The following is a 19,953-nucleotide window of genomic DNA, read 5'->3' as shown; positions in this document are numbered from 1 at the left end:
GGGGGGGGGGGGGGGGGGGGGGGGGGGGGGGGGGGGGGGGGGGGGGGGGGGGGGGGGGGGGGGGGGGGGGGGGGGGGGGGGGGGGGGGGGGGGGTGAGCTCATGTGTCAGGCGACGTTGTCTTCGACGAGAGCAACTTATGGAAATAGAACGATGTGATCGAGGCAGACTAAAACCCAAATCAATTTACGGTGGAGTACCTTGTCACCGAGCCTAGAGAAGGAGGAGCGCAGCATTGGGAACCATCACTATCGCCAGCAACCGCATCGAGCACACCTATACCAACCCCAACCACAACTCCGGCTGCACCCCCTAAACCAGTGGAGTTCGCAACACCACGTACTGCAAATTCAACGTTAGATGTCGATCATGATGATGGTCTGGTGGCTAGGTACCAAAGGATGGAAGACCTATTGGGAGGAGGTGAACCATCTGGACTGGCAGCGCGCGAGCTAGAAGAAGAGGTGGCCGTACTGCATGGCATCAGCACGGATGAACCGAACACCTTCATCGAAGCATAAAGGAACTCGTGCTAGTTGAATGCAATGTAGAAAGAGATGGCATCCAACATTGAGAACAAGACGTGGAGTCTGGAGGACATGCCACCGGGACACTGAACCATAGGGTTCAAATGGGTCTTCAAACTAGAGCGTAACGAAGAGGGAGAAGTTGTGAATCACAAGGCCTGTCTGGTGGCGATGGGCTACGTCCAGAAGTAAGGAGTGAACTTCGAAGAGGTATTCGCGTCAATGGCAAGGTTGGAATCTATCCGCCTATTGCTGGTGATCGCGGCGCATCATTCCTGGAAGATCCACCACATGGACGTAAAGTTTGCTTTCCTCAACGAAGAGCTGAAGGAGACCATCTACGTCCGACAACCACCTGGCTTCCTAGACAACAACAACCTCGATAAGGTACTGCGCCTGCACAAGGCACTCTACGGGCTCTGGCAAGCACCACGAGCCTGGAACGCGAAGCTCAACAGTACCCTTCTGTCATTGAAGTTCAAGCATTGTGCCTCTAAGCATGGCATGTACACGCATGGCCACGGCAAGCAGTGGTTGATCGTGGGAGTGTACGTCGACGACCTCATAATCACGAGAGGCGACATGAAAGTTCTTGGGAGATTCAAGAGGGAGATGTCAAAGAACTTCGATGAGCGATCTCAGCGTGCTCAATTACTACCTCGGCATCGAAGTGCAACAGAGTACTGTCGGCATCATCATCTGTCAATGTGCATACACAAATAAGCTACCAGACACAGCTGGGCTAGCGGATAGTAACCCTACAATGATACCAATGGAGGCCCACTCCAACTAAGGAAGGCCGGCACTACGACGGTAGTCGACTCCACCAATTACCGCAGCATTTTCAGAAGCCTGTGCTAGTCAGCTACAGTATAGGAAATGAGATACTGCGCAGGGAGAGGAAATGAGAAGCTTGAGCTAGTCAGCTACAGTATAGTGACATGGTCGGTGACGTTGATGATCGTAAGAGCTCTAGCCGGATGATTTACTTCCTCTCAAGCAGTGCAATCTACTGGCAATCAACTAAACAAAGGTAGTTGCTTTGTCTTCTTGCGAAGTAGAATACATCGCCCCTTTGACGGCGGCAACGCAGGGGGTTTGGCTTGCACGGCTGATGGAAGAACTCACCGGAAGAGAAGACGATCCACCAATGCTATACGTGGACAACAAAGCTACGATCTCCCTGATCAAAAATCCAGTTTTGCATGATCGAAGCAACCACATAGAAATCAAATTCTAATACATCCGGGAATGTGCAGATCAGGGGCTCATCAAGATTGATTTCATCCGAACAGAGGAACAACTTGGAGACATCTTCACCAAATTTCTAGCATAGGTAAAATTTGAGGAACTTCGTTCAAAGATCGAACTTCAAATAATAAGGTAGATATACCACGGATTTTAGGAGGAGATTATTAGATAAAAGCTTGTGGTTTCTTTATTTATTTTTTACACATATTTTCTTTTGACCATTTGACGTACATGTCGAATGGATTACCATCTTTTTAGCTGGCCATTTGGGCCATGTTTACAGACACGGAATGAATTACCATCTTTTTAGCTGGTCATTTGGGCCATGTTCACAGGGAAGTGGCACCGATCTTGTTGGGTATTTGAGCCATTTTTAGGGTAGAATAGTCATTTAAATGAGTGAATCTAACGGGAAACAAATCACCGCTTTTTTTAGCAAAGTCAAATCTAAAGGTTTCATTCTCTTTTATTTTCTTAAGCTTTTTGTTTTCATTTTTCTTCCAAGAAATTTCTTTCCGCAGTTTTTACTCCGTCAACAATTTCCCTCGATTGTCAAAAGTCAACAGATACTTGGTCTTAAACATGAGATCTTTGTCTTGTTTACGAAAAATACATATTATGTGCCTTCTTGACCCAGACATGGTACAAGAACAACATGGACGCATCTTTTCCAATTCTTGTTTTCTATCACCAAAAACTTGAAATTAATAGTGATTTAAAATGATATGTAGAAGGGGAGACTTTCAATTTGTGTAATGTCGTTTCCTTTCTAAATAATATTGATTAAATTAAAGTTTTGAATAATGGGTGATTTAAGAGGAAGTTTGCAAATATAAGGTGATTATTATTTATGATACAACATAAAGAGAGAACATTCAAGGCATATGTGTGGTCATATTTTTAAATATATTGTTGAGTTTTGAAATTATTATTTTTGAAAAGACTTTTAATTATCACACCTTTGTCTTCTTCTTAGGTTTTAAATGTACCAATAATTTATTGTGATTGAGTTGTCAAATCAACGTTTTTGATGTAATATTTTTCCCATCCAAGGTCATTTATGTCATTTACCAACCAACCCCAGTTTCCCCCTCGCTTCCTATTTCATCTCCGCTTCTTTCGTATCATTATTATTTCTTGGAATCTTCCTCTTTTCACAAAATCTCTTCAAAAATATAATTATACTTGAAAAACAAAATGTGAAGGATTTTTAAATCGAGTCCAGACCAACTTATAAAGATATAAGGTAGAATACAGTAAAAAAAGTAGTTTAAACTTAAGTGTAAATACATTTTATTACAAAATAACATAAAACATTAAATAGTTTGTACTACCTTTGTACAACATTTGCTCCAAGATTACAGCTTCTTCTTGTTACCTAAAAAAATATGAATAACATGGATTGAGTACTAAAACTTAATAAGTAGCTTACTTATAGGTTCTTAATCGTATTCTTAAGATGGGCTAGAATACACTCATTCATTTTCCTAATCTTGTTCTTATTCTTGGTTCTTGCGTGGTTCTTAGCCACCTTCATGTTATTATGGATTTAGTTTATGTAGTGCTACTTTAGGGTAGGATGGTGTGAAACATGCCTATTGATTACTTAAAATTCAAAATTCAAAGGCTATCTATTACTTACTTGATCAACATTAGAGTGTCATATTGGTTACTTCAAAATTAAAAGCTATCTAAAACTTACTTCTTGATCTTTATCTTTACCCTCAATGATTACTTAAAAATCAAAGCTACCTAACGCTTGTCTGATCAAGAGTTCTTTTAAAGTCTATCTAAAGGTAGCATTCTGGTTACTTAAAAACTAAATGCTTACTAGGAGCTTATTTTATTTTAGGGTAGCCACCCGATTACTTAAAAATAAAGGGTTATCTTAATCTTATAATGAGGTAGCATCCTGATTACGTTAAAATCAAAAGCTAAATGAAGAAGCTAGATTTGATACCTTCGAATGGGAAGATAGTAATACAGAAGTAAGCAAACATGACCAAAATGAGAAAGAACCTGAAGAAGAGGTGGTAGTAGAAGAAGGAGAAGTATATCTTCGAGTGAGTCATCTAAAGAAAATTCTTCAACATTTGAATAAAGTACACTAAAAGGGAGAAACATAGGAGCACCATTATGAATGGAAGACTATGTGAGCAAGGAGAATTTTCTGAAGAAGCTCAACACACCAATATAGTTTTATTAACATCATCTGACTACCTATGAAGAAACTATTCAAATGAAGAGTTGCAATGGACTTGGAGATAGAAGTCATTGAAGAAATAAGACTTGGGAGTTGACAAATGTGCCTAAGGAAATCAAGAAGATCGGAGTCAAGTGAGTTTTCAAAACTAAACTCAACAAAAATGGTGAAGTTGACAAGTATAAGGCTAGGTTGGTGGCAAAATGGGTGAAGTTGACAAGTATAAGGCTAGGTTGGTGGCAAAAGAGTAGGCACAATAGCATAATATAAACTATACTGAGGTGTTTGCTTTTTTTTCCACGTGGGATACTATTCGAATCATAATTGTTTTAGCAACTCAAAATAGTTGGAGCGTGTATCAGCTTGATGTGAAAAGTGTTTTCTTGTATGAAGAGTTAAGCCATGTTTGTTCAACCACACCGCTATGAAAAAAACATAAAAGAGTATAAAATTGAAGAAGGCATTTATATAACCTTAAACAAGCTCTACTTGCATGGTACAATCAAATTGAAGCACACTTTTTTAGAGAAGGATTTGAGAAATGCAATTGTGACCGTACTTTATCTATACAAACAGGAGATAGAGGTAAAATTTTGATTGCCTGATGAGAGAGTATATTTATTGAGTTCAAAAATTCTTTGAAACTTAATTTGAAAGTACTGATTTGGGGAAAATGAAATATTTTTTTGGTATACAACTTTTATTAAATCCTAAATGCATTTTGATAAATATATTTAGTACTAAATTATAGTTTATTATATTTGACCTCTAAATCACCCTTCGTCATACTCTATACATACAACCTTACCTTCTCCAACACAATCAGTTTTCCCTTAACCAATATAGTCTCTCTCATTTTATTCCCAATCTTCCCTTCAACGTTCACAAAAACCCTAACCTCATGATCCTCATCAGCATTCTTCATCGAAAATATACAGAATCTCGAGAAGGCTATCGATCTTCTATGGATATTTACCTTCGAAATCTAGGCGCCACACTGGCCTCTTCGCCAACCAAGTCGCCACCGCCCTTCTCGCCAAAATTGGCTTCTTCGCCCACTGTGGCAACTCTTCTGGCTTCAACATTGTCTTTGTCCCTTGCTCTAGGTTTCTCCCTTCTACTTCTTGGATAGACATATTCTCGCCAGAGCCAAGGCAGCATCGTCGCTGAGTGACGATCCCTCTTTATGGGTTAGACATATTCTCGCTGGAGCCAAGGTAGGATCGCCGCTGAGCGACAATCCCTCTACAGTTTACGATGGGCAATAAAGTGTTTCTCTACGTCTTCTTTAAACCAGGTTGTTGACTTCTTCACAAAAAGTGTTTCTTGACCTCTCTTTAAATTTTTTAGATTCAAGATTCATTTTCATTCAAATCCGATGCTTAGCTTGTGGGGGTGTTAAGGATATTTAGTACTGAATTATAATTTACCATATATATCATATTTGATATTTTATTATAAGGCAAATATCTTACTATAGTTATCTTTTCATTTATTGTTATTTCCATTTATTACTCTTTCCATATCTTTGTAATTTATTTGATTATAAATAGATTACTTTCACACCATTCAGGTGTGGTGGATAAACAAACATTTTCACATTTATATTAGCATAACAAGTATGTAAATAAAGTTTTGGAGACGTTTAAGATGAAGAAGAGTAATAGTGTGAAGAATCCTATTGTTCTTGGGGTAGATGTTAAGCACTGTCATAAGCCCTATTCTCTAGGACCAAGACCTATTCTCAACGTCTTGGTAATATTTTTTAGGCCTGTTAGTTTATATTTATGTTTAGCAGAAGGCTATATAATGCCATTCTTTCTGCTGTTGAAATCATCAAGCTTTGTGTGCAATATTGTATGCCTTGAGTAAATTTGGTGTTGTGGTATTTTGGCGCACAACAAGTGGTATCAAAGCCAAGTTGTGGTATTTTGGGGTATTGTGAAAGCTTGGGCCTCATCGACCATTAGACGTGCTCACAATCGTGTTTATTCTCTTGAAAATCAATTTTCAAGAATTGTGGTTTTGAGTTTCATCCAGATTAATTATTGCAAATGGCAGAACCATCACAACGTGGATCGAGAGTGTGGAGTTCCAATCTCGAAGTAGAGAAATTTGATGGAACCAATAATTTTGGTGTTTGGCGAGGCGAAGTTAGCGATTTGTTGGTCATGCAAGACCTCGATGTCTCTCTCCAAGAGGAAATGCCTGAAGACATGACAGAAGCAGAATGGACGAAATTAAATCGGCAAGCCTGTGGAATTATTCGATCCTGTCTTGACAAGGATCAGAAATATCCATTTATGAAGGTTACCATGGCGAAAGAATTATGGGACAAGCTTGAAGCGAAATATATGAAGAAGAGTGTGGAAAATAAACTCTATTTGAAGAAGAAACTCTTCCGTTTTGATTACAAGGAAGGCATCTCAATGGCTGAGCATTTGGATGATTTTAACAAAATCATCACTGATTTGCTCAATCTTGATGTTAAGATTGATGACGAGGACAAGGCGTTGTTGTTATTAAACTCTTTGCCGGAATCCTACGAGTTTTTAGTAACGACCCTACTACATGGAATCACTAATATTGATTTTGAAGATGTTTCAAATGCCTTAATAAACAATGAGATGCGAAAGAAGGAAAAGGAGACGTATCAAAGCTCTAGCTCAAATGTTCTCACTGCTCATGGAAGAACTTCCAATTGGAAAAAGAACGAATGTGGAGAGTCTCGATTAAAGTCGAGAGGTAGATCTGATAATTGGAGAAAACTTGATAAAAATGAGTGTGCATATTGTCGACAGAAAGGCCATTGGAAAAAAGATTGTTCGATCTTAAAAGAGAAGGGGTCGAAGTCCAATGTGGTTAGAGATGACGACACTGATACAGACAATCTCCCTATCAGTCAGCCAAACCAGTGAATGGATTCTTGATTCTGGGTGCTCCTATCATATGTGTCCCAACAAAGAGATGTTTTTGGACTTCAAAGAGTTCAATGGTGGAGTTGTCTATATGAGAAATGATAGTACTTGTAAGATAATGGGAATCGGCTCAGTACAAATCAAGATGTTTGATGGGGCTATACGAAAACTCAAAGATGTGAGGTATGTCCCTGACTTGAAGAAAAATTTGATTTCACTTGGCGTTTTGGATGCGAGTGGTTATCGCATCATTTTGGAAGGAGGGAATTTGAAAGTAGCTCGTGGAGCTTTGGTGGCAATTACAGGAACTAGAAGAGGTAGCATATACTACCTCAACGAAACCACAATAATTGGGCATGCTGCTGTGGCAAGTTCGAAAGAACAAGACATATCGAAATTATGGCACATGCGACTCGGGCATGCTGGTGAGAAGGCGCTTCAGACACTGGTGAAACAAGGAGTCCTTAAGGGTGCCACAACTGGAAGAATTGATTTCTGTGAACATTGTATATTTGGCAAACAAAAAAATGTGAAGTTTGGTACAGCTATACACCAAACAAAGGGCATTTTGGATTATGTTCACACCGATGTATGGGGTCCCACAAAGAATGTCTCATTGGGAGGAAAGAGGTGGTTCGTCACCTTTATTGATGACTACTCGAAGAGAGTTTGGATGTATCCCATGAGGCACAAAAACGAGGTTCTCCAAATCTTCCTAGAGTGGAAGAAAATGGTAGAGAATCAGACGGACAAAAAAATCAAAAGGCTGAGATCAGACAACGGGGGAGAATATACTTATGATCCATTCCTTAAAGTATGCCGAGATGAAGGGATCGTTCGACACTTCACTGTTCCTGGTAAGCCACAACAAAATGGAGTTGCTGAGAGAATGAACCAGACATTAATAGAGAAGGTTCGATGCATATTGTCTCAAGCAGGATTGAGTAAGGAATTTTGGGCTGAGGCTCTCAGTTATGCAGTTCACTTGGTGAATCGTTTACCTGTTTCTGGAAACGGTGGGAGAACTCCGCTTGAGGTATGGTCAGGTAGTCCTGTTAGTGATTATGATAAATTGCATGTGTTTGGGTGTCCTGCTTATTATCATGTGACAGACTCAAAGCTGGATCCTAGAGCAAAAAAAGCCAAGTTTATGGGCTTTAGCAAAGGTGTGAAGGGCTATAGGTTATGGTGTCCAGAAACAAGTAAGATTGTTAATAGTCGAGATGTGACATTCGATGAGTCTGGAATGTTTTTTCAGAAAATTGAAAATAATGACGAGGCATTGAAGCAGGTGGAGAAGGTGGTGTTCTCTCCTGATGTGGTTGCTCCTACTGAAGAACCTATTGACTAGGTAAATAATAACTTTGATGTCTTAGAACAGAAAGAGCAAAGTCTTGAGAAGCAAAGCCTTGTAAATGAAAGAGTGGAGGAACCTGAGTCAATCGCCAAGAATAGACCACGAAGGGTAATTCGAAAACCTGCAAGGTTTGATGATACGATAGCATATGCTTTCTCTTTGATTGATGAAGTTCCTAACAGTTACAAAGATGCTATTCAGAGCCCGGATAGCTTACATTGGCAAGAGGTTGTGAATCAGGAGATAGCATCATTGGAGATAAATCAAACTTGGGATTTGGTACAACTTCCAAAAGGTAAGAAGGAAATTGGTTGTAAATGGGTTTTTGCAAAAAAGGAAGACCCTTTTGGTATACGTTATAAGGCTCGACTTGTGGCTAAAGGCTACGCACAAAAGGAAGGTATTGATTACAATGAAATTTTCTCACCTGTGGTAAAACATTCTTCGATTCGAATTTTGTTGGCTTTGGTTGCTCAATTTAATCTTGAGCTTGCACAACTCGATGTAAAAACTGCTTTTTTGCATGGAGATTTGGAAGAAGAAATATATATGACGCAACCAGTTGGTTTCCGAGTAGTTGGACAGCAACATTTAGTATGCAGATTGAAGAAATCTTTGTATGGGCTGAAGCAATCCCCTCGCCAATGGTATAAAAGGTTTGATCATTTCATGGTAGAGCATATGTATACTCATAGTCAATTTGACCATTGTGTGTATTATCGATGTCTCGATGATGGATCATTTATCTACTTGCTCTTATATGTTGATGATATGTTAATTGCTTCAAAGAGACAGGTGGAGATTGATAAACTCAAAGATGAGCTTTCTAAAACATTTGAAATGAAAGACTTAGGCAATGCAAAGAAAATACTTGGAATGGAGATAGAGCGAGATCGAAAAAAAGGTACAGTCTGGTTGACTCAGTCTCAATAATCTACCACGGGTTATTTATTTACTATGGTTGGTGGACCTGTGTGTTGGCGCTCAACATTGCAGTCTACTGTTGCATTGTCTACCACTGAAGCAAAGTATATGGCGGTAACGGAAGCTTTTAAAGAAGCTATTTGGATGTATGGTTTGATCAATGACTTGGGTATTTTGCAGGGACATATAGATGTATTTTGTGATAGCCAGAGCGCTATTTGCTTGTCAAAAAATCAAGTCCATCATGCTCGTACAAAACACATTGATGTCCGTTTTCACTTTATTCGAGAAGTCATTAGCAAAGGGGATATTCGTTTACTAAAAAATGGAACTGCTGATAACCCTGCTGATATGTTGACAAAGGTGGTCGCTCGTGAAAAGTTCTGCCATTGTTTGGATCTCATCAACGTCGGAAGGAAGGAGTAGTGTGTTGATGTGGTAGCAACCAAATTCGCTATCAACTTGGAAATCTTATGATAAGGTGGAGATTGTTAAGCACTGTCATAAGCCCTATTCTCTAGGACCAAGACCTATTCTCAAGGTCTTGCTAATATTTTTTAGGCCTGTTAGTTTATATTTAGGTTTAGCAGAAGGCTATATAATGCCATTCTTTCTGCTGTTGAAATCATCAAGCTTTGTGTGCAATATTGTATGCCTTGAGTAAATTTGGTGTTGTGAGTACATTTGTTCCGCTTTCGGCGCACAACAGTAGAGTGATAAAGGAAGAAGGAGTCAAGGTCAATGCTACCATGTACAAACAATTAATTAGAAGTCTAATGTGTCTAACTAAAATAAGGCCGAATTTAATGTATCTAATGTCTCTCATTAGTAGATTTATGGCAAGTCCAACTGAGTTGCATTTGTAAGCTGCAAAAAGAGTGTTGAGATACTTAAAAGGTACTATCGATTTGGGAGTTCTTTATCGAAAAAGGGGTAAGGGAGAGTTGATAGCATGTACTAATAGTAATTATACATGAGATGTAGATGATAGGAAACACACTTTTGGTTATGTGTTTTTAGTCCGTGAACGAGTTGTGTCTTGGTCCTCTAAAAAACAACTTGTAGTTACCAACTATGTCTTGGTCCTCCATAAAACAACTTGTAGTTACTTTGTCCACTACTGAAGCAGAGTTTGTGGTCGCGAAGAGTATTGGAAAGGGGTGTGGACAAGAAGAGCATTGGAAAAACTTGGTCATTTTCAAGACAAGTGATCACTACATTATGTAATAATAGTTTTACTATTAAGTTATCTAAGAATGCTTCAATTATGTAGCCAGCACAATAACATAAGGTTTCATTTCTTGTGTGATTTGATCAGAGATGAGGTATTGAGTTGAACCACTATGTCACAAAATAACAAATTGCAGATATTATGACAACCATTTAAACGGGATGCATTTATAAAACTGCGGGAGTCAATGTAGGACTATAGTGCCACAAGTAAATTGAAAGCATTTGCAATCAATTTTATGAAAAGATGGTTAGTAGGGGTGAAATGGTTAGTTTAGATCATTTGTTAACTATATGAGCACTACCAATCGTTAGTGAGTTCAATCAATTGTTTTGTTTTTCGGTGTAATTGATTTCGAACATTTAGGTTCAACTGTATTGAAATTCTTTGAATTGAATAATAAAGATGTGGTTTCTAATTTTGGTTCTAAGCTGCTTTTCCAAATGGAGGAACTGTTTAATCTTCTTGTGTGGTGAAACAAGGTTTGAGAAGGAGTGCAGATCAGATTTGTGATCTCACCAGCTTCTTCTTCCTTGTTTATTGACTTCTCAATCAAATTGCAGTATGTGTTCAGGTTCCATGACGACAGAAAGAGAGAAATAAATGAAGAATCCAGCCGTTGAGGCTAAGCTAAGCTAAGCGGCTCTGAAAACCAGATGGTGGCAAGTGGTGTCGCAAGGATAAGGGCAATCAACTGCTTTCACTGCTGCTCGGTCGAAGTACCAATCTCCAACGGCCAGAGCAATTGGCTGCATATTGTCAATCCCCACATGTTACACATTTTCAAACTCTCCTCCTCCTTTTCTCACACTAACTAACTATATTTACACACTCAACTCACCTTGTTTCCGATGACAGGAGAATTGTCGCCGAACCATGTATCCTGTCTCTCAGATTGGCAGTGAGCAAAGCATGAATTAATAAATAACCCATTTTCTGAAGATTTTGAGAAATCCCGAACAGCATCTAACATTTGGTTCCTGAATCCTGTTAAAACAAACACACATGCAACAGAAGTCACTAAGAAACACAATGTTAGTTAAGAGCTTGATCACATCCCATTCCGAGAATGTTACCTTGAAGAAATTGAATCTGAGGTTGGCTACATTTTGCATAATTCAGCCTACAATCGTGCCATTGCCCAGCCGGATCCACAGAAGGTGGAGCTATACTAGATTGTAGCTGTTTAGTAAGAGAAAGAGACCATTCCATCATACCCCGATCCAGGTTTAAAATAAAAGGTTACAACACTCTCAGCGCAGGAGAATATACCTGCCAGGAATCGTATGCTGCGTTCACTAGAAACAGTGGGGTTTTGATTCCAGCAATTAAATTTTGTGGGAAGAAACACTGAGTAATTATGAGGAACACAAAGTGATTTATCAACATCAAGTTCTCAATAATATTGAGACTACCAAATTAGGAATGGAAAGAATTACCGAAGTGGGATCCAGATGGTTCATACAGAAGGATGGCAGATTCCCTCCTGCTCCCTGCAACAACCATTATAATGCATGATCATTTTGTTAGAATTGGTCAATCCATTAGAATAGCTTGAAGTTAGTCATGCCATAAGAATAGGCTTACTTCGTTAGTTTCCTATGAAATCGGATCTATTAGTTAATCTTTTGCCAATATAAATAGAATATGTCCTCAATAGTGTGAGGCACAGTTTTGCATAAACTTGATATGGTATCAGAGCTCAAATAAGATCCACGAGATCCATAGCCTCTGCTGTTAAACATGTCAATCCCAATCAACACAATGTCTTCTCCGTCGATCAGTCAGGTGATCAGTGTTAAGCTTACACAAGAAAATTATCTACTGTGGTCTACCCAAATCCTTCCCTACTTGCGTAGCCAAAACCTTGTTGGTTTTGTGGATGGATCCATGCCTGCACCAAGCCAGACGATCGCCGTTGAACCAAGTGAAGAAACAGGGAATCGCAAAATTATCATCAACCCTGAGTTCACAGTCTGGTACCCCCAGGACCAGCTGGTACTCAGCCTCATCAACTCATCAGTCACTGAGGAGGTTCTCAGCACGATGGTTGGAATCACCACTGCACGAGAAGCCTGGATTACGCTGGAGCGACAATTTGCTTCCACATCTCGAGCAAGAGCAATGCAGATCCGTATGGAACTCTCTACTATCCAGAAAAAGGACATGACAATTGCTGACTACTTTCGTAAAGTAAAACATCTTGGTGATACACTTGCTGCCATTGGCAAGCGAATAGAGGATGAAGAACTCATCGCCTACATGCTGCAAGGACTTGGTCCAGATTATGATCCTCTAGTCACAAGCATTACAACCAGAACAGATGTATACACTGTCAGCGACGTGTATGCTCACATGCTGAGCTATGAGATGCGGCACTTGCGTAAGGGTACATTTGAGCAACTTTCATCTGCTAACAATGTCAATAGGATATCCATTCGTGGAGGTGCCAATGGAGGTCGAGGTAGCCGCGGTCGTAGTCGTCAGTTAAATAGTGGTCATGGACAATCAAGGCGTACTGTGAACAATCCTGGACGTCAACCATCAAAGACACAAAGCAGCTCAGGCATTGTCTGTCAGATTTGTGGTAAGCCCAATCACGATGCTTTGCAATGCTGGCACAGATTTGATCAGGCATATCAAGCCGAAAATAATCTCAAACAAGCAGCTTTGGCAACAAGTGGATACACTAGTGACACAAACTGGTATGTTGACACTGGAGCCACAGATCATATCACCAATGACCTAGAGAGGCTTACCACCAGAGAACGCTACACTGGCACCGACCAAATTCAGGTTGCAAATGGCGCAGGTTTGTCTATCTCTCATATTGGGAATTCATTAATTTCTGGTTCATCTCTTGTTCTGAAACATATCCTATATGCTCCTAAAATCAATAAGCACCTAATTTCAGTACAAAGACTAGCATCTGATAATAATGCTGTTGTAGAATTTCACCCAAACTATTTTTTGGTTAAAGACCGAGTCACGAAGAAACTCCTGCTCCACGGTAGATGTAAGAATGGCCTATACGTTCTACCGCATAATTTCAGTCAAGCCTTGCTGACAGCCAAACTTTCGAAAGAACAATGGCACAGAAGGCTAGGGCACCCTGCATCTCCAATTACCATTAGAATTCTACAAGATAATAATTTAGCTATAGATACTAATATTCCCTCTTCCTCAATTTGTAATGCTTGTCAATTAGGGAAAGCACATCAATTGCCATTTGGTTCTTCTCAGCATGTATCTACAGCACCCCTTCAATTAATTCACACTGATGTATGGGGTCCATCCATTGCGTCAGTAAATAATTCCAAATATTATGTTTCCTTTGTTGATGATTTTAGTCGTTATGTTTGGATCTACTTTCTGAGATGCAAATCTGATGTTGAGTCTGTGTTCCTTCAATTTCAAAAACATGTTGAAACTATGCTAAATACCAAAATTCGCTCCGTCCAATCAGATTGGGGGGGTGAATACCATCGGTTACACAATTATTTCAAATCCACAGGCATTGAACATCATATCTCCTGTCCTCACACACACCAGCAGAATGGGTTAGTCGAAAGAAAACACAGACACATTGTAGAAACTGGCCTTGCTTTACTCGCTCAAGCCAACATGCCTCTATCCTACTGGGATGAAGCTTTCAACACAGCTTGCTTTCTTATAAATAGAATGCCCAGCCGAACCATACAACAAGACACACCACTTCATAAATTGTTTGGTAAAAGTCCAGACTACTCCATGCTTAGGGTGTTTGGCTGTGCTTGCTGGCCTAATTTAAGGCCTTACAACAACAAGAAACTGAGTTTCAGAACTACTAGATGTATATTCTTGGGTTATAGTTCTTCTCATAAGGGATATAAATGCTTAAATAGAAGTACAGGACGTATTTACATCTCTAGAGACGTGGTTTTCGATGAAAATATTTTTCCTTTTGAAGAATCTAAGCCACCAAACAAAACCACAAATCCACATCATCCTGTTCTACTTCCAGCCTTAGCCAAACTTGCTAGTTTTTACACTGAAAATGCTCTTACAGATATTGAACCAGTTGTTAGTAATTCCCATATGAATGATGGTCAAACTGATAATATTGCTAGTGACAACTTGTCTGGTGTCAGCTTATCTTCTGCAGATAATACAAGAAGTTCAGAGGAAATTGCAGAATATGAAGCTGAGAGCAGTTCGATCAATGCTCAAAACCAAACTCATGAACATGTGTCTGATCAACCAACTGAAGCAGCTAGTCAACATCCAATGCGAACAAGGTTGAGAAATAACATTGTACAAGCTAAACAATTCACTGATGGAACTATCAGATATTCAGAAACCTCAAGAAAATTCGCAAGCGCTGTAACTATCACAACTCCGATCATAGAGACTGCTACTGAACCTCGAAACCTGCAGGAAGCCATGCAACATCCAAGATGGAGAGAAGCAATGAATGATGAGCTCTCAGCGCTAAAACGAAATGCCACTTGGGATCTAGTTCCACCCAAACCTGGAATAAATCTCATTGATAGTAAATGGGTGTATAAAGTGAAAAGAAAAGCAGATGGGTCAGTTGAAAGATTAAAAGCAAGATTAGTTGCCAAAGGATTCAAGCAAAGATTTGGTGTTGATTACACTGATACTTTTAGCCCTGTGATCAAACCGTCAACAATCAGGGTCATTCTTTCGCTAGCAGTAACCAAGGGCTGGAATATGAGACAAGTTGATATCCAAAATGCATTTTTGCATGGAATTCTGAAAGAGGAAGTGTACATGCGACAACCACCAGGATTTCAAGACTCAGCCAAACCAAAGAATTACATATGCAAGCTCAAGAAAGCCCTTTATGGCCTGAAACAAGCCCCAAAAGCTTGGCATTCAAGGTTGACTGGAAAACTTATTGAGTTAGGCTTCAAGGCTTCAGTAGCTGATTCATCTCTTTTTATTCTCAAAAACAGAGAGATAACTATCTATATGCTCATCTATGTTGATGATATAATTATTGTGAGCTCCTCTGATCAAGCAACCGAAAGGTTGATTCAAAAATTGAAAATAGATTTTGCAGTAAAAGATTTGGGTGATCTTGAGTATTTTCTGGGTATTGAAGTCAAGAAAACACGAGATGGTATCATACTGTCACAGAGACGATATGCTTTAGATTTGTTGAAAAGAGTAAACATGGAAAAATGCAAACCTATGTCTACACCAATGGGTTCTGCTGAAAAATTATTCAGAGAACAAGGAATACCCTTATCAGCTGAAGAACAATTCAAATACAGAAGTACAGTGGGAGCACTACAATATTTGACAATGACTAGGCCTGATTTGGCATTTGCTGTCAATAAAGTGTGTCAATATCTTCATACACCTACTGATGCTCATTGGGGTGCTGTGAAGAGAATTCTTCGTTATGTTAAAGGCACACTAGCATTAGGAGTGAAAATTCAGAAATCAACCATGATGTTGTCGGGGTTTTCTGATGCTGATTGGGCTGGTTGTCCCGATGATCGACGTTCAACTAGCGGCTTTGCTGTATTTCTTGGAGCAAATCTAATCTCATGGAGTTCCAGAAAACAGGCTACAGTGTCAAGATCAAGCACCGAAGCAGAATACAAGGCCATTGCGAATCTTACTGCAGAAATGATTTGGATCAAGTCATTACTGAAGGAACTGGGCGTGTATCAATCAAAGGCTCCTCGCCTCTGGTGTGACAACCTCGGAGCTACATATTTAACTTCAAATCCAGTATTTCATGCTAGAACGAAACATATTGAAGTTGATTTTCATTTTGTTCGAGAACAAGTAGCACGTAAAGCAATGGAAGTTCGGTTCATTTCATCAAGTGATCAAGTAGCTGATATCCTGACAAAACCACTGTCTAAAACTCCTTTTACTACACATTGTAACAATCTCAACATGTACAAGACTTGTTGGGATTGAAGGGGACTGTTAGAATTGGTCAATCCATTAGAATAGCTTGAAGTTAGTCATGCCATAAGAATAGGCTTACTTCGTTAGTTTCCTATGAAATCGGATCTATTAGTTAATCTTTTGCCAATATAAATAGAATATGTCCTCAATAGTGTGAGGCACAGTTTTGCATAAACTTGATACATTTAACACTCAGATTCTTAGTAGAGAAAACAATTATAAATTTTAGTATCTTAAGTAACTCCTCACGTCTCTTTATTTTCCTCACTTGCATGGGGGTTTATAATCAAATAATATTCTCTCCATTGAGATGAGGCCTTTTGGGGAAGCCCAAAGCAAAGCCATGAGAGTTTATGCTCAAAGTGGACAATATTATATCATTGTGGAGAGTCGTGTTCATCTAACAACTTTTATGATTTCCACGGTATGAAGGGGAAAATAAGGAATGGTGCCAATTACTAATTCCATGTTCACAAATTGACCAGATTCCAAGACCAAATATCATCCTCTATGCTTCAAAATCTAAATCAAAACGATAACACAATCAGATAAAGAATCTGTGACCCTCAGTTCCAGTGGATTACTCAAAGTTGAGTAATTGAGGGTAATTCTTTTTTAATGTTGTTATATTAATTGTTAGGACAAGAAAAAACATGAATCGATAGATAGATTAACTTTGTACCTGCAAGCCCACCACACCACCAAATAAGTTTCTAATGTAGTGGCCACCAGATATATCAGTCCTGCAATTCCATGAAGAACTAATGAATACTAGAAGCATCTAATTAAAGCCGTGGCTCATGATTTTCATAGGAGCAATTGCTAACGAATATACCGAACAAAGTCAAAGGATACGAGAGCATAAGAGAACTTACACATCAAGGAATAATCCAGCATCACTCAGACATTTCACTTTAGTAGTTTTGGGAAATAAGTCTCGAAACTCATCACAGTGTAAAATAGATGCCAAACCTCCAGCAGAGCATCCAGAAAGCAAGGCCTGAAACGTGAAAAAAAAAACATAAATCAAAACTAATGAGTTAACAAGCCGAGATCATGTGGCAGGTAAACTAGACCTGTTCAGCAAAACGCATTCCCTCGGCCTTCAATGCTTCCATAGCAGCCATCCAAATCCGCTGTCCTCTAAATTGCAACTGTGCAGCCTATAAAATACTCACTCTATTCAAAATGTGATACATGCAAGATAGCAAAAAGAGAGAACACTCAACAATTGGAAAACAGGATCTAGACGGCTTTCAAAACATGAATATATGTCAAAATGAGTAACAATAGCACGGCAGTCACTAATCTATTGGTAGACCGTCTAGATAGCAAGATGTGAAACTGCCATTGACAGACACTGAAAAGTGAAACATATATTTTACAAACCTTGTTTTCTGAATCCCCAGTAAAAGAGGCGCCATCACAGTAACGAACCTTCACTCTGTTCCAATTAAAAAAATCTGGAATCAAAGTATGAACATGTAATTGTTAGTGTACATAATGTGAGGAAAAACTAAGACAGGAAGTGAGGGAAAAATAATAAGTTCAAGAGAAGGAAAAAGCAACCAGGATTTTCTTCAGCTTTGTTACTCAGAATTCCTGTAAATGGTATCTGCTTCTCCATAAATTTTGACGAGCCACGCCTTGTTGTTTTCCGATAGACACAATTCCTGATATTGTTACACCATCCACCTCCCTGCCAAAAGATGCTCAACTTTAGACCTCAAAGTTTGGACATTAATAGTATGATGACAGAATATGTTGCAATTATCATGGCCAACACTAAAATCCTGAACAGATTGGTATTAATGTCTCATTTGGGAAGTTAATGGTCTAAAGATATTAATAGTGTTGGGAGTGCGACCATGTATCGCATTCACTAGATAAGTAAGTGAGAGACAATATCTCTATTAGTATAAGACCATTGAGTAAGGGATTCTGGAGCTAACACATTAAGGGATTCCGTTCTGTTCTAAACCTCTGGAAGGTGAAGAGTTGGAGATTAGTGTAAATCTCAAAATGTTTTAGAGAACATTTCTTGGATATGTAGATTCCATCTCGAATGTTTAAGAGAACCAAGAAAACAGAAAAAAAAAAAAAAAGAAACGTATATATAAAAAGGATATGAAGTTGAAAATAGATTGACCCATAATTCAAAACATGTTTCATTTAGTGGCATTGTTTGAACAAACCTCCAATTGAAGAAGCCAGCTTTTTGCTCCAGACCCATATCCACGATGCAGGTGATATCCTGGCAAAGTGCCATCCAAACAGACTGCACAAGGTAAAGAAAGAAAAACAAAGACAAACACAAAAGTTCACACGAACAAATCTAAGGTGGGTAAGAAGAAAAGTAAAAAAGTGATGGAAGATTTAGATCAGCACCCAAAAAGAGGCTCCAACAATGGACAGAGAAAAGAAAATGCAGGAAATAGAAAAGGGGACCTGCTTGTTTTGTATCTGCTCCTTGAATGAGAGTGAGTCCCACCATGAGAGGAGTAAGGGTAGCAGCAAAGGAAGTTTCATAAGAGTCGAAGAGAGTAGAATCAGAGAGATTGTAGGGGTTTAAGGCGTGAACCCATTTGGTAAAAGGCAATGCTAAGAGAAAGAGAAGGAGCAAATGCTTGGACATGGCTCTGCTCCTACCTCACACAGTACGAATCAATGAGGTTGGAGTGTGTAGAAGTGAATCAGTTATAGAAATCTGGGAATAAAGCAAAAGGGGGAAGAAATGGGAAAAGCGGAACAGAGCAAAGTGTTAGTATAAGAGCGGCAAAGGGGGGGTTTGTAAAGGCGTGAAGAAGCTGGGAAATGAGAGGATGAATTATTGAGAAAGAAGGTTTGGCAGAGAGATCAGCGGAGAAAGAAGGTTTGCCGGGGTTGTCATGCAAAGGATTTTGAGCTTACACTTTACAGGGAGGGACGGTAAGGCTTTACTTTAAGCAGGCACGAGCAGGTAAAAGCTACGCAGTAGTGTCAAACCATTTCTGACCGTGGGATCCGAAGCACCAATACCAGGCGGCACCGCACAAACCCCAGGCTCCTCCCTCATCTCTGCCGTCGGTGCCTTACATTTACCTCCCCATAATAACTGTTTGCTTTTAGTTTTAAATTCTTTTTATTTTGTTTACAAACTCTTTTCTTTTTCATTCATTTATTGCCGGTTGCCTGCTTTAATCAATTTTTTTTTTTTAGAGTTTTTTTTTTACTGTTCTAGATTATGTCTTTATCTTTTAAGCATTTAAATTATTGACAAAAACTATTTTAAAAAGTATTTATAGACTTAATTTTTAAAAATAAAATGATTAGTAACTGTAGCTGTAAAAAAAAATAATTTGAATTTGGAAGAAAAAGCTTACAAAAATGTTTTAAATATGAATGTAATGGTGAGCAATTATTGAATAATTAGTATTCCATAAACAGACAATTATCTAAATAAGTGTGATAGGAAGGTGCAGTTTCATTAAATATTCAAACATCTTTATGAACTTATTTAGGTAACTACATCTCAATCCTTGTAGCACATTAAAAAAAAAATTGAGTCAAAAGTGATACTCACAGGTCGGCTACCAAATTTATCTGAAAATCACAAATTCCCTTTTCTATACC

At 39.0% G+C, this 19,953-nt stretch overlaps 1 protein-coding gene and 1 non-coding gene across 2 annotated transcripts; one reads left to right on the top strand and one right to left on the bottom strand.

Annotated features, from left to right (window-relative positions):
• Positions 1-10,785: 10,785 nt before the first annotated feature.
• On the bottom strand, positions 10,786-19,220 carry LOC111468001 (pectin acetylesterase 12-like). Its single transcript, XM_023113098.1, has 12 exons — positions 18,790-19,220; positions 18,537-18,619; positions 17,911-18,040; positions 17,731-17,804; positions 17,418-17,504; positions 17,217-17,341; positions 17,024-17,084; positions 11,850-11,903; positions 11,683-11,760; positions 11,487-11,592; positions 11,252-11,397; positions 10,786-11,159 (listed from the first exon to the last, which is right to left on the bottom strand). Exons 1-12 carry the CDS (start codon positions 18,974-18,976, stop codon positions 11,046-11,048), a joined length of 1,245 nt encoding a protein of 414 aa, XP_022968866.1. The 5' UTR covers positions 18,977-19,220; the 3' UTR covers positions 10,786-11,045.
• LOC111468005 lies at positions 12,643-12,778 on the top strand. Its single transcript, XR_002714688.1, has one exon. It is a non-coding gene; the product is annotated as a small nucleolar RNA Z247 (small nucleolar RNA).
• Positions 19,221-19,953: the final 733 nt, after the last annotated feature.

The sequence above is a fragment of the Cucurbita maxima genome, unplaced genomic scaffold (genome assembly GCF_002738345.1).
Source record: "Cucurbita maxima cultivar Rimu unplaced genomic scaffold, Cmax_1.0 Cma_Scf00035, whole genome shotgun sequence".
In the NCBI taxonomy this organism is placed as follows: domain Eukaryota; kingdom Viridiplantae; phylum Streptophyta; class Magnoliopsida; order Cucurbitales; family Cucurbitaceae; genus Cucurbita; species Cucurbita maxima.
This window is presented reverse-complemented; position numbering and strand designations above follow the sequence as displayed.